At 37.8% G+C, this 15,572-nt stretch overlaps 1 protein-coding gene across 1 annotated transcript in view; it reads right to left on the reverse strand.

Annotated features, from left to right (window-relative positions):
• Positions 1–15,572, reverse strand: part of LOC128911034 (adhesion G protein-coupled receptor A3-like) — a 279,984-nt gene that overhangs the window by 231,012 nt on the left and 33,400 nt on the right. Inside the window, exon 2 of the mRNA XM_054205261.1 lies at positions 3,454–3,525. Within this exon, the coding sequence (XP_054061236.1) occupies positions 3,454–3,525 (72 nt within the window). The remainder of the gene's footprint in view (positions 1–3,453; positions 3,526–15,572) is intronic.

Genomic DNA, 15,572 nt, shown 5'->3' on the forward strand with positions numbered 1-15,572 from the left:
ATTTAGTTTCTTTCTTACACTTCTGATTTTCATCCAAATCAAGGGAGCAGTCAAGGCCAATATAACTAAGCACCATATAAAACCTAAGTTTACAGAAAGTTTTTATTTCCACATGGTATTTAAGGAACGATATTCACCTCTTAATGCCTCTTGTTAGTACTACAAAGTAAGCCCAGTGGCACAGAGGTGCATCATGATCCAGAGGCCGTAACACATTTGTGAGTCAAGCTTTCCAGAACAGCACAAGGCAGTAATTCTTAGTTTCAGAAAACTCAAACTTAGCGCAGAGAGAGTGCCATCTCTACAGATCACTCGCGAGTCGCTGTTCACACACATACAAAATACAGAAAAAGCACCTTTTGTGAACGGTGTTTCTCAAAGCATTTTTACAAACTGCCCAGTAAAAATAGTAATATTTCATAAATGCGTTTAATCACTACTACTTACGTAGTTTTGTATTACAGACATTATTAAATGTTTCATTTTTAATATTAATAAAGTCTTAGTAAATACGGGATTATCTTTCTATTACCAAAAGGGAAATAGCTGTATCCCCAGATATGTTTTCTTCTTGGCTATCTCAGATTTCCTTTTACAGCAATAATACAATTTAAAACAATCTGAAATGGAAACCTTGTAATACTCATACTATGATTGAAAAAAATGCAATTTTCTGAAAAGTCTGCAGAAACAAATACAAACCGGGTTCAACTACATTTTGAAAAAATTGCATTTCGTGCACGGTATAAGAGTTCTACAATAGTCTTAGCTTTAGAGAAAATGATTCTGTATTACTCTTAGAATGGACAGTTAAAGGGCAAACAACTTATGTGTCTCAGTTTGCTTGATTAAAGTTGCATAAACCGAGGAGTCCTAGTTTGAGACAACCGCTCAGTGAGGTCTCTCACTTGTGTAACACACTGTTGAGAAATCACCTTGGGAGGACTGACACTTCTGTAATCCAATTCCTGTTGTGACATGCATTGAAAAACAAAATAATAAGGGGAAAGTTGTCACTAGCTTGTTGGAGTAGGGCTTCAAACCGTTCTCTGCTCAAAAAGTAGTTTTGAGCACTCCAGGACAGGAAAGAGCCAGAATATACAAGTCACTCGGTTCCACCTGAAATTTTACCTCTCAACTAAAGTTTTCAAGTTTGATATCGAATGATTTCATTTTTCACATAAGCTAACACACTCTTCTGGCTCACGATCTCATGGTAATGACAAAAGAATTCCAGAAAGTTGTGATTCTTGTCTCTATGGCATCCAGATTACTAAATTTTTTGTGCTGCAGGACCGCAAGGAGTGCAAAGCCAAATTAAATGAGTAATCCTTAACTCCAGCACAACCACGTTTCTAAGCCACCTGATCTTCTAAACTTAACACTACCTTAAAGGAAGCTGGATTTTCCTGCTACTGTTCTTCGTAAGATTCTCTAAGTCCCCTTTCAGACAAAGAATAAAAATTCTTTTTGGTCCATTTTGATGAGACATGAACATCAACAGCAGTTGCTGTCACAGTTCTCCATTTTAAGCATCTAAAGCACTGCTCAGAATTGGCTTGTGTGGAAAAGGCAAGGCTAGGGGAACCTTTGTCCAAGGGTTAGGAGCACTCATCCAGATGTAGTTCATTCACACCCACTGCTTCCACCTCTCAGTAGTCTATTCCAGCTGTTCTTACCTCGCCAGCTGAAACTGGGCCTTTGCAGCTATTGACAAGAACTGTATGGGGCCAGAGAACATGAGATGGAGCATCTAAATCTGATGAGAACGTCATCACCTGAATTCTAGCCGTTGCATCAAGGACCACTTATGGATCTTGTATTAAGGTCATGGCCAAATAGAACCAGATACAGAAGAGACGATACTCACTGATTTTATCCGTAATGTTGTGAAAAATCAATACAATAAAATTAAGAAGGTTTAGATGGTGATGATACTTGAGGCTACACACTGTTCTCAATGCTGTTTGCAATGCCTCTTCATATTGAAGTATTTCTTTAACTAGATAACTAATAAAGTTTTAAAAAGTACATGCTCATTATCATTCCCCAATGTAAATTAAACATAAAAAAAAGAGGAAATGTTTTCCTCTGTTTCTAAACACTAATGCTTTACTTGCAGTGCATTACTATTTAATTTACTAATTTCCTTTCTTGCAATAAATTTGTAATCCTTTCCCCTAAATTGTTTAGTCTAAAATATTTGTAAACTTCTTTATAAACCTCAGATCATTGTTATACTCAACATTAAAGCAGTTAGTAAATAATACACAACTATTCTTCATTCCATACCAGTTAATATTGCCAATATTAAAGAAGTATATGTTACATCTATAACTATATGCAGAGAAAATTTAGTTTTCCTTTACGTAACTGTTGAGACAGTTAGCTTTATCTTAACCCTTCAAGGTGCTAAAGGGATTGCTCCAGACCTTATAATACATTGTCTATTTTTAAATTGCAGTTAGAATATTCAAATATCTCAGTATCATATACTTGCCCACCTTATACACCACCATAAACAGCATGCATGTTTTCATATACAGAAAAGTATCAGCTGAAGTTGATTTTAATTTTTGCATATGGAAACATTCATACAACATAGAATACATTCATACATTCAAGAATGTAGCAACTACTTTAAATCAACAGCTCTACATAACGAATGTATTCTTACAAAGCAATATAAAACCAATTTAACTTAAGATGCAGAAGGTGTTTTAAAATAGGCATGATATAATTACTCATTTTAGATGCACTGGCAAAGTAAATTTCCCATAGATATAAAAAAATAGCCTTGTAGATTTGCTTACATGATTATTCTCAAATGAGTGACCTATATATACAGAAAGCAGCGTTATTGCAATATAGCTGTTACTGCTCATTTTTTTCATCGAAGTTTCAGAATGTTTTCTTCCTAACTCATTAGTTGCTCCTGAGCAGATGATATGGAAACCTCGTTCCTCTTCCCCCCCTCCAAATATTGACTAGAAACACACAAGCATGGAGCTTTATCGATGTTATTGTCTGCTCTAGTGATAAAAGTTGTCCAACTTCTTTAGAATATAATTAAAATGTAGAATCAAGTTAAAATTAGAATGGAATTAAAATGGAAGTATTGGAGACCAATGAGTTAAATAACCCAAACTATATGTCAGGTACATTAGTGTTACCATTACATATACCAGTCTTCACTGTGATATTGTACATAGCGTAGTACAAGTCTGTGACTGGATGTTTATTTTAGTTCCAAATTGATAGCAGTGCTTTCCTGTATTTTCCATGACCATCCCCATTCACTCATTTTCATGCTGTTTCTTAACTTGATGACTGCCTAGAAACTTTACTGTGCAATACAGTTCAGAACATCTCAACTCCATTATCTGCTGTTTGGTCTAATATTTAAAAATACAAAAACTCATGAAGGCGAAATGAGGCTGATCAGTTACTCACAGTCTCTCCAGGGATCTCAGTCCAAAGAAAGAGCCATTCTTCAACCATAAGATCTTGTTGTTACTCAGAATCCTACAAGAAGTCAGGAAAGAATGTGGTTAATAGAACATGATAATTACACTGATTTTAAACATGTAATTATAGTAAATGACTGACTCTGTAAAATACTAATCACAAAATTCTCTGCTTCATTTGCATTTTCCCATCATAGCAGTAAATAAAGATTACCATTTCCTGAAGTGCGTAGTTTCTTCTTTATTAAATAAAGCACATCCAAGAAATATGTCAACAAATGAATTTTGGCTTCAACTTGAAAATTGTAACGCTGATAAATCCCTACACTTCACTAGTAAGTTATAAACTACCGCTGGCAAAGGTACTTGTTGGGCTTCCCAGTCAGCAAAAGGGCTGATGAAAGGCTGACACATTAAAAACTGTTCCAGTAGATTAGAGAGCAATACGGTGCCTTTGCAGTGGCTGCTATAGCAGGGATGTACAAAGAATGATACCATCAGTGGCTGACAGATGCAGAGAAAGTACCTAATTTCCTACAGGAGAGACAAAGAAAACCCTACCCCTTTGCCGCAAAAACAGACTAGTGCAAAAATGTTTTCCTGTTGCAACCTCTGCATGGTAGAAATTCAGTAATTAAGCTACGCCTGGGCCATCCAAGTACCACCACCATCAAGTACACATGCAAACTGGCCCTGCATGCAAACTATTGAAAAAGTTGCCTATTCTTCCTCTTTATGTTAAACTACTGTTGTCACAAGCGGCTCTCTTTGGTTTAGTGATTTTTCCTCGCTATATTTTCCCAGGTATGTCAGCAGCAGTACAATATGAACATACACTCATTCTGAAGATGTTACCGCCTAAAAACCTCACAATACACAAAAGAAATGCAATTTGGTTTAGAACATCAAGAAATTGGTTTTTTTAAACAGATCTAATGATTATGCAATGCACAGAAGAGACTTTTTGCTCTGAAAAAATCTAATTCAAACTGCTTGAGAAATGAGTCTTTTAATGTAGCATTTACCATAATTTATACTTCTCTAGTGTACAAAATTCCATTTCAAAATAAGAGACACGGCTTGCAATAAAGATAGAAACAAAAAAAAACAGAAAAGAAATTTTATGCTTCTAACTAGTAAACTTGAGACTTTGTGAATCAACTTTTTACTTTTGTGAAGTCTGCTACACGAGACTATCTTAACTTGTCTTGCTTTTAGCGTTTCCCATTGTATATGAACAGTAAGTGCTTTGCCCCAGCATACACCTATTACACAAAGTCTCAAGTCTAGGTGTAAAGACAACACGTAACGCTGACAAGCAGTGAAACAGAAAAAAATTACTGATGTAGGGAAGTTAGTAAGTAATGTTAGTAAGATTTGGAGATTTTTATTTCTAAATTTCTAAAATTCATCAATACGCATGTGTAAAGACATTTTTGATGCGATTTGATGGCTCACTGTGAGAGAACAGGGAGAACAGAGTGGTTCAGAGCTGACGTGTGTGTTAACACACTATGTTGTTACTGAATAACGCTTGTGCAGCAACATTACTCCTCACCCAGCACCAGTCAGTATGACCTGCAAGTGGCAATTTGGGATCGATCGTGAACACTTACACCCAGGCATCGGAAAGCACACAGAAGCCCGTGTTTACCACAAAAATTAAATATGCGCCAACATACGCACAGTCTATTGCCAGCAACCAGGCAACTCCACATCTCACAAGATCTCCCTTCTGCTTCTCAGATTAAAAATCTTACGTATGACATTAAATATTTCTCTAATTACCAACTCTTCACTACCATCTTAGCAATACATTTCAGCAGCGACATGGTGAAAGACCACAAGCTGGTTCAATTTGTCTTATTTGTCAGATTTTCTGAATGTTTTAGGTGCCCATACGGTGACTGAATTGGAAAATGGTTTTAAAATTCTAGGTATCTAAACTACAAAATGTTAATACATGAAACGTTCTATTATTTTGTTCTGTTCTTTTATTCACCTTCTCTTCTGAGACTGCACAGAACTTGCGTCGGTCGAGAGAAAATGAAGTCCCAAAATTAAAATTGGCTGGGCTTGAAAAGACTAACATCATAAATTCCACTTCATAGTGGGTCATTTGGTTATATGCTCTGTTACCGAGAGACCATCTTTGAGGTCCATTACAATGACATTAGATATAAATATTATATTTGGACTGTTCTGCATAGTCTGATTTTCAAAGATACATGCGCTTCAGAACTCGCATCTGGCTTAGATACAAGTATTTCTGTCTTTGAAAAATTTTCATGGTGCCAATTTGTTTTTCCAGCCTTCTATTCATTCTGCCTAGAAAAAAGAGGGCAGTCTGAACTTCGCTGGCAACTCCATGAAAAGGCAGCACAAGTCATCAGCACAAAGGCCTCCAAATCTCTGCCTCTGGGTCTCCTTCTGCTTGGCCCTAAGCGGGTAGACTGAGACCAGTATCATTAATCCACATAAAACCAATTCCTAGAAGTTAAAGAGAACTATCTTACTAGTAATAAATCACAAGATTAAGGAGAACATTTAGTTCATAAATGGAACACTTGGTAAACACAGCTCATGTTCCGCAACACCGCTATCTCCTTTAGTCGTTCGCTGTTATTTTCTGAAAGATAAACTAAGTCTTGAAAAATATAACAGCATCACAAAATTAAAAAAAATAAAAGTCATAGAACTTAACTATGTAAATTTGAGTTTCTAAATGAAACCTTTCAAATCTTTATACCAGACTTTCACAGAGACTTTCACACAGAGATCAGGTTTCAAAAATTAAGTTTCCTTCAGGGCCTTCTCTTCTCTACAATGCCAACTAAAATTCAGGTTTTATAAACAAAGTAAAATGGATATTATAGTTAAAAGCCGATCCTTTTTTCTGTTCAGAATCACAGCTTTAGAGAATCCTAGCATTCCAATAAGGTCTGTGGGTAAAAAAAACACCTTCTCTTAACAATTAATACAAGTTATCTGCATTTCACTGAGCTGGTTGGTACACTACGTGGGAAGAATCCACCTGTTTTTAATTAGCTTTACTGATGTCCAAGAACTTGCAACGGGCTATTATCAAGAAGGATTTGGTTTGCACTGAAGACATTCTGTGAATACAATGAACAACTTCACCAGCAAACTTAAATCACATTATTTTTCATACAGTAATGGATCACTTGTTAAACTTTCGGGGCAACTCATAACATTCTTCCCTTCTGAGAACATTTGCTGTGGGAATAAGGCTGGAAAGGAGAAAAGTTTTGGTTATGATGTTCAATATACTAACTCAGAAATGATGCTTAACTACAGATGATGAAAAATCTTTTCAAGGAATCAATGCCTGGTCAAATTGTGGCTCTTACTCTTGATGCTGAAATTACACAGAATAATTTTGGATATTACTTCTTCAGAAAAGTGACAGAATGGAAATGAAATGTATGAAGTATGGCTGAAATAATTAGGTATCTCTTTTCCCTTGAACACGGTCACCTGCTTACAGGGAGATGTTTGTAAATAAAGACCTGCAGAAATTTTGCAGGAAAACGGAGACATGAATAGCACCTTTTTCTTGTACCTACAGATGCAAAGTTTTGGTGGATAAATACATGGGAAAAGGTGCTATTCATGTATTTGGATAGCTTATAACATAATTATAACTATCAGATGTAACAGAAACTGAGTCACTTGTTTTAATAAAAGATTAAATACAGTTTGGATTTTTAAAACAAATCACCACCATGCACCCACTATGATTAAGTATTTCTCACATTTTATTTATTCACAGCATTTTCACTTGTCTTTTTTTTTTTTCTGATGTGCTAGTGAATCACAGCGATAAATATTGCTACAGGTTGCAAATAGGCAGCTGGTTTAAATAATTATCAGTTTCTAGCCATGTGCTAAGAATCTCACATTTTCAATATTTTATTCCGAGGAGAGAAACACCAAGAAAATGAGCACACTTGATTACAGTGAAACTATTTTCCAAACCCAAAATACACTTAAAGTTTTACTTTTCTTAAAAAAAAAATAAAATAATCCTGAAGAAACCTTCTGAGAAGGTGTTTATTTTAAAGTCCAGTTTGCAAACGGTCTCTGCATTATATATAATGATCCAAACCACAAATAACTGGAAGTTAAACTGGTGGCACTTTCAGTCCTAGCCCTCACAGGATACATCTAACCAAGATAGTGCTGGGGAGCAATCCATTAGCCAGCACCACTCCGCTGATCAGACACACTATGAACTATTTGCTCACTTCATGGACCCTTTCAAATCTTGTATCTCCGCTGCTCCTTCTCCCAGACACTTTGGGGGACAGTTTACCCCAGGGGGCACATTCAGAAGACATGAACTCTACACTAGGTTTGTCCTTTCCCAGCCCTGTGAAGCCCTCCAGCACTATTCACAGAATCACAGAATGGTTCGGGTTGGAAGGGACCTTAAAGATCATCTAGTTCCAACCCCCCTGCCGTGGGCAGGGACACCTCCTGCGTCACTATTACCGCAGGCTCTGAAGGGATATCCTTCAAACAACCCCTCGACCTACAGTGACACCTTAAAGCATGTAATCCATATGCGTAGTTTCATGATGCAAATGTACTTCTCTGGTGGGCTGCAAACTATTTAATTCATCCTCCACTGGAAAAAACCAACCAACCTCTCATTTACACAGGGACCAAAATCATGCCAAGGAGCATACTAACAACTGAGAAGCATGGGTGGTCAACAAGCCATTGCTTCCACTCTCTTCTGGACCTCTTTCTTTAGCAGTATAGACATACCTAAAAGGATGAATTGTTCTAATGGGTTACAAGCCACGTCTCTGATTTTCTTTCTGGTTCTCCCATTTGAATTAAACAAGCCACAAATCACAGTTTGCTTAAGTTGATGCTATGATTTTTGTTTTTGTGAAACCATTAAAAGTGCAAGAGGACATAAACCTGTGCAAGAAAGTCTCACTCAAGTATAAAACATGCCCAGTATAAGAGATTCTACTGTAGTATTTTAAAAAGTATCAAGTAAAAAGCTCTCAACCATAATGCAAACAAACTTCAACTTCCTACAACTCCTCAAGGAGACAGAAAGAATCTTTTTACCATGCCTGCAAAGTCAATGGACTTGGGTTCACTTGACATTAGAGAGGAAACAAATTCCACAGCTGAGGCTTCTTCAGTGAGACATCTCAGATAACCAAATCCAAGATAGACAAGACATTCAGATGAAGATGCTATTCCCAAATGCAGACTGAACATAGAAGGAAGCGTGACCCATTACTGAAAATATGAATTTCCTCTGATAATGTTCACAGAGGAAAATAAACAAAAACCACAAGCACAAAAACCCCACACAAAATTCATGAAAAAACATTAAAATATCAACTTCCACCTGATTTTCTGCTGGGCAGCCCAGGAACTGGTTCAGACCAGCTGGGCCCAGTCCTTTATCTAGCTGATAGATAAGATGAGCAACCAGTGTCTAGAAAATTAATACCTCTGAAGTCCTTTGTTTAAGGCCCATTCACTGAGCCCAGCTGAAGGTACGCTCAAGTAAGTACTACAGGAGACACCAACTAGGAGACCAACCATACCTGCCCCGGCTGTGCACTTCTTATTAATTCCTGTTTGCTTTTCCACTTCTCATGTAAAAAGGTGTGTTAGACGGATATTCAAGATAATTTGACAAAAGATAGAAAGCTCAGTCCATTAAGAATGTACATCTGGGACCTCTGTGTTGGGGTTGTGAAAAAATTGTGTTTCAAGTTCTGCAGTTTCTCTTACATACTAATGTCAGTTCAAGCAGAGAGGAATACATTTTTATTCTAAAATAAAAGATAAGTACTAATAGTAGTTAATCATTTTACATGGAAGCCTGATAACAGCTGACGTTTAGCAGTTTAAGCTGTTTGTTCTCTTTACACATGGTATGTGGTTAGATACAAAAGGAGTGTGAGCGGACATCCTATGAAATACTTGGACACAGTGGTGGGAAAAAGTGTATTTAATTTCTTTACAGTATCAGAATAAGACTAGAATCATTTATATTGGAATGCTACAGAATAAAACAAAAAAGCCTATTTTTAAGGTTTCGAAATCCTTCTTGGTAAACCAAAATATTGTTTATTCCCACGACATCCATAATTCATTGAGAGTTGCACCATAAAAACAAATTAAGAAGGAGCTTACACCACAAAAATGGCAGGAATAGAAAGGAAAAAAGAATGCCTGCTTTTTGTGCCACATATGTAGAGACATATGGAGCTATCATAAAATACAGGTAGTAATTGCACTTTTTTTCCCCTCCAAACTGAAGACCACAGCTGAGCACAACCTAGGGCTTCAACAGATAATATATGAACTATACAGATAAACTGGGAGGGAAGTTATAGAACTGATTCAACAAGCGAAGAGAGAAAAATGACTGAAAACAGTATTGACAGCTCACTAGATGAATGGGGTGTGTATCAGACACCTACATAGTTTGATAACCAAACAGAAAGGAGGAAAAACTTGTAAAAACATGAGAGGTATTTATCAATTCATTATATATCACTATTTGTGTAGAGTAATTCATAGTGCCTGCTACTTTGTCCGACTTTGAGAACATCAAAACTTAAAAAAGATGAGTTATCAAAATACTAAAGACACATATAATGGTCTCAAGTGACACCTCTCTTCCCTAAGGGGATTGTGGCCCATTGTACTGGCTTTTCAAACTAAACAAAGCGTGTTGCCGACATTCTTAAAAGGAATCATACAAAAATCCTCTAGAAAGTAATAAAACCTAGTCACTTAGCCCTTCCAGTTCCAGCTGGTTTTGTCATTATCTTCAGTATATACCAGCTTTTGTTAAATTCATTCACTTGCAGCATAACCAATCCCAAGCATTAATGAAAACAGAAAAATACTCAAAAATGATCTTCTATTGTAGGTAGCGTGTTACATCTGGTGACAAACCCCAAACAGCTATAGCCAAAAGCAGCAATAACAGTGTACTAATTATCCTTCTAATTAGAACAGTACCAGCAGAACAGATATTCCCAGATCTTGACACTATCTGATGATAGCAAAAGAAGCAATGAAACTATAAGCACCAAGAAATTTCCTTGTAGGTAATTATTTATTTAAATTAAAGTCCTTCCATAAGTGCAAAGAAATGCTAATACATTGAATGGAACATAGGGGAGACTGTAGCTGACCACTCATGTTATAGAAACACAATACTGCTTTTGTGGAAAAGCACTGTTCAATAGCCTCACTTTCAGTAATTCAAAATACAAGGCAAAACTCTTATTTTTGTTGCTCTGGTGTTCATACTGGTAGCTTTTCATCAATAGGTCTCTTGGGTGATACAAGAGACTGCTAGGTCACGTTCAAAATAATAAAGCCAGAGAGTTCTTGCATAAATCACCACACCAACCAATTTAATTAATTAAAATCATATTCAAGAGCATTTTCGTGTAAGCATCATCACAATTCAACCAGTAAAACAAAATATTATCATCACTAGCAGGACACACAACTCATCCTCTCCCTAATACTGGTTCAGCAGTATTAATGTATTAACAAAAGGCAGCAACAAGGTCACTCTCAAGTAGAAATCTTAATGTGATTTCTTAACAGTGGGGGAGTTAAAGAGTTCCCAGCTTTTGAAACAAGCCCCCTCCACTGCAGAGTGATATTCATTAACTGAAAAGGACAAGAAGCAGCAGGAATCAAAGAATTACTGTTAGGACTGCAAGTACTTCAGAAAAGAAGTAATTATCTGCTACAGCGCTTAGACACACACAAGCCTGTGGGATCAGATGGGATCCACCCAAGGGTACTGAGGGAGCTGGTGGAAGTGCTAGCTGAGTCACTCTCCATTACTTACCAGCAGTCCTGGCTAACTGGGGAAGTCCCAGTTGACTGGAGATTAGCAAATGTGATGCCCATCTACAAGAAGGGCTGCAAGGAGGATCTGGGGAACTACAGGCCTGTCAGTCTGACCTCGGTGCCAGGGAAGGTCATGGAGCAGATCATCTTGAGTGCCATCACGCAGCACATACAGGACAACCAGGTGATCAGACCCAGTCAGCATGGGTTTATGAAAGGCAGGTCCTGCTTGGCTAACCTGACCTTCTACGACAAGATGACCCACTTAGTGGACAAGGGAAAGGCTGTGGATGTTGTCTCCTAGACTTTAGTAAAGCCTTTGACACCATTTCCCACAGCATGCTCCCGGAGAAACTGGCTGCTCATGGCTTGGATGGGCATACGCTTCGCTGGGTTAAAAACTGGCTGGAAGGCCAAAGAGTGGTGGTGAATGGAGTTAAATCCAGTTGGTGGCTGGTCACGTGTGGTGCTCCCCAGGGCTCAGTGTTGGGGACGGGCCTCTTTAATATCTTTATGAGTGATCTGGACGAGAGGACTACGTGCAGCCTCAGTAAGTTTGCAGACGACACCAAGTCGGGCAGGAGTGCTGATCCGCTTGAGGGTAGGAAGGCTCTACAGAGGGACCTGGGCAGCCTGGATTGACGGGCCGAGGCCAATGGTATGTGGTTCAACAAGGCCAAGTGCCGGGTCCTGCACTTCGGTCATAACAACCCCGTGCAGCACTACAGGCTTGGGGAAGGGTGGATGGAAAGTTGCCTGGCAGAAAAGGATCTGGAGGTATTGGATGACAGCTGGCTGAATATGAGCCAGCACTGTGCCCAGGTGGCCAAAAAGGCCAACCGCATCCTGGCCTGTACCAGAAATACTGTGTCTAGCAGGACTAGGGAAATGATCATACTGGGCCCTTTACTGGGCACTGGTGAGGCCACACATCAAATACTGTATTCAGTTTTGTGCCCCTCACTGCAAGAAAGACACTGAGATTCTGGAGCAAGTCCAGAGAAGGGCAACGAAGCTGGTGAGTCGTCTAGAGAATAAGTCTTATGAGGGGCAGCTGAGGGAAGTGGGGTTGTTTAGCATGGAGATAAGGAGGCTGAGGGGAGACCTTATCACTCTTTACAACTGCCTGAAAGGAGGCTGGAGCAAGGTGGGGTCGGTCTCTGCTCCCAACTAACAAGCGATAGAACAAGAGGAAATGGCCTTGAGTTGCATCAGGGGAGGTTTAGATTGGATATTAGAAAAAATTTCTTCACTGAAAGGATTGCCAAGCACTGCAACATGCTCCACAGGGAAGTGGTTGTGTCATCCCTGGAGGTATTTAAAAGACACGTAGCTGCAGTGCTGAGGGGCATGGTTTAGTGGTGGACTTGGCAGTGCTAGGTTAACGGATGGACTTGATGACCTTAAACACCTTTTCCAACCTAAACGATTCTATGAAATGTGGTTCTATGTTTTATTACTTCTGTCAAGCACCAGCAAATTTCTGAACTAGATGATCCTCTTAAGTAAAACATATTTTTTCCACATGAACTTTAAGACGTAAAGGTTGTATCTATAGATCAGTGAAGACTCAAAGTACCATAGAGCATTCTATGCTCAAAGTTTAATCAATTGTATTGAATAAAGTCAACACCTGGAAAACTTATGTCATTAGTGGATGATTGTAGAAAAAAGGTTTGATAATATAAACAGTACACAGAATAAAATTATGCAGTGCTATTTCCTGAAATCACAGAATATTGAAGTGCTGAGGATATAAAAATGTGATGAATCTTTACTATTTTACTACAACATGTACATGGATTTATAACATCACAAAACTGCCTAGATAAATCTTGCTTTTAGAGTGCAGATAGCTTTTTCAAATGTAATTAAAAAACCTAACACCTGATCTTTTGATAAGACAGCATTTTCATTACATCTTTTGAAAAAGACATAATTTTATCTAAGTGAACTTTTGGGCTATGCCGGTATACCTACCATGTGCATGGTCTTTAGTTGAGAGATAGTTATGTGTGCTTAACTGTCTGTGATGGTTCTTACTGAGTCTAGCAGAATTATTTACATGAATTAAATTTATCATGTGCATTAGTTTTTGAAGATCAAAGATGCTATTGTCAACATTTTCTTTGGAGAAAGGGAGGAATTGTTCAAAGCTCTCTCTACAACGAGAAGGAAATCCTTACATCTGAACTTTCAATAAAACACCATTTCTAAAAGCATACGTAGGCAACTGGTGACAGCATGGGTCTGCATGCCTTATTGTTCCTGGTTTTGCCTTTGACTCACTGCCCAGCCTTCGTTCAATTAACGTATATTTAAAATGAATTTTTAGTGGGAAAAATGAGACTGATACAGAATATAAAAAAATAACAAGTTTTTCTTCACTGAGTAAGCTGGTGTAATATGCAAATGGTTTAATGAAGAGATTGTTTATAGGAGAATTAGCTTTTTATTTGCTTGTCATTCAAGTCAGTACATATTATGAGGAAATGACACTCTTATATTTGTTTCTCATTCAAACTTTTATACAATTCACCGATAGCTGTGGTGCAAAAACACCAGGAGGAGCAGAGCAGCTGAGTGAACAACACACAAGAACAATGTGCGGATTTGAACGTTTCAGCGTGCTCGGCACCGATTAGACAGAGAAGAGCTGAAAAGCATCTTTTTCCTGTAGGATAGGAATTTTTACACTCATTTCAGTGGGACTAAGGAGTTCATATAGGTTCTCCATTTCAAAATGGTTACTGCAACTAATTTGCCATGGTGATTCATGGCAAGGTCTTTCTCCCTTCCTTTCTCCTGGGCTTACACTCTGCTGCTCAGCCAAATAATCACCAGCATCCCAATCTGCTGTGCAGCTCTCACAGGTGGGCCAAACCTGTTGTTTCCATTACCTACAATACATTCAGGTGGCTTTATTCTACAAATAAATTCTGAATCCTTGTTTAAGTTCAAGAAATTGAGTAAGATTAATTAAATTTTAATAATTTATTTGGACAAAGTTTTTAAAGAAATAATTCACCTTTCCTAACTTGAATTTTACTACGATTTTCTTTCTTCTACGTCATTTTGGAAAAGGATTAACAATTCCTGAGTCACCATTCCTTGTTTATTACACTTTTTATATAACCTTTTATTTCCTTCATAAGACCTTTTCAGCATTACTCTTATTCAGCCCACTGCTCTTCTTTTAAACCCTGAAATATCTGTTCTGCTTTTCTCAGTTTTGCTAAGTTTGGATGTATTGTTAAAACAGCATTGTAAAGTTTCCATATTATTTTGGAAAAACATGCTCAGAATTGCCTTCAGAATACTCAAGTGTCTCAGTTACTACAACAGATAAGCAGTAACAATTGCTGAATATAAATCCAGAAAAACAGTGAAAATTTTTCACTGTAGTAATTTATTTTGATTTCCCTCCAAATTGGTTTGGTTTTATAATGGTTATATCTTAACTCATAGGTTCTGCTGGGACTATAACTGTGTTTCGCAAAAGAGCATGCTGCAGTAGTATTTTTTTAAATGATGATATACATCATCTGATAATTCAATAAAATACAAAACTCATTCTGGATCCTTTGGGTAATATATCTGAAAACTGAAAGCCTGAAAAAAAGACTGGTCTGACAACATAAAGTAATTCCCAGCTGAATTTGAAGAGAAACTCTTTTCTTATAAGGAGGCATTTTAAAGACCTAGGTTATTAAATCTAAATTGTTTGCTCTATTTTGCCTCAACCAGTAGGACTGTACGTCAGAATGCCCTCTTAGTCCTCCATTTGGTTTCAAAAACTGAGAGGAACAGAGATTTAACTTCTAATAGTGAGCGACAAAATTTTTCTGAAGTACTTCAGACAACTATTAATACATGCTCTGGCAGAATGAGACCCCGAAATTTGAAACAGTTGGTGATTATTCATATTTAGTTCAGAGAGCAAGCGACCCCGACATAACGCATATCAGTTTACAATTCTTTTGGTGGTGCCGCAAGGCTTGAAAATGGTTTTAAAAACTGAGACTCGGGATGGTGTCCAGTTGAGGTAGAAAATGCGGGGCCACAGCTAATTTATAGTCTCCAAATCACCTAGATGGTAAGGGACCTCCAAAGGTCATCCAGTCCCACCTCCTGCCCAAAGCAGATCCAGTTAGATCAGAGCACAGCTCAGAGTGGTGAAATGGTGACACTTTTTTTGTAATGGAGACATTGGCCACTGTG

This window comes from Rissa tridactyla, chromosome 6, assembly GCF_028500815.1.
Source record: "Rissa tridactyla isolate bRisTri1 chromosome 6, bRisTri1.patW.cur.20221130, whole genome shotgun sequence".
NCBI classification, from domain to species: domain Eukaryota; kingdom Metazoa; phylum Chordata; class Aves; order Charadriiformes; family Laridae; genus Rissa; species Rissa tridactyla.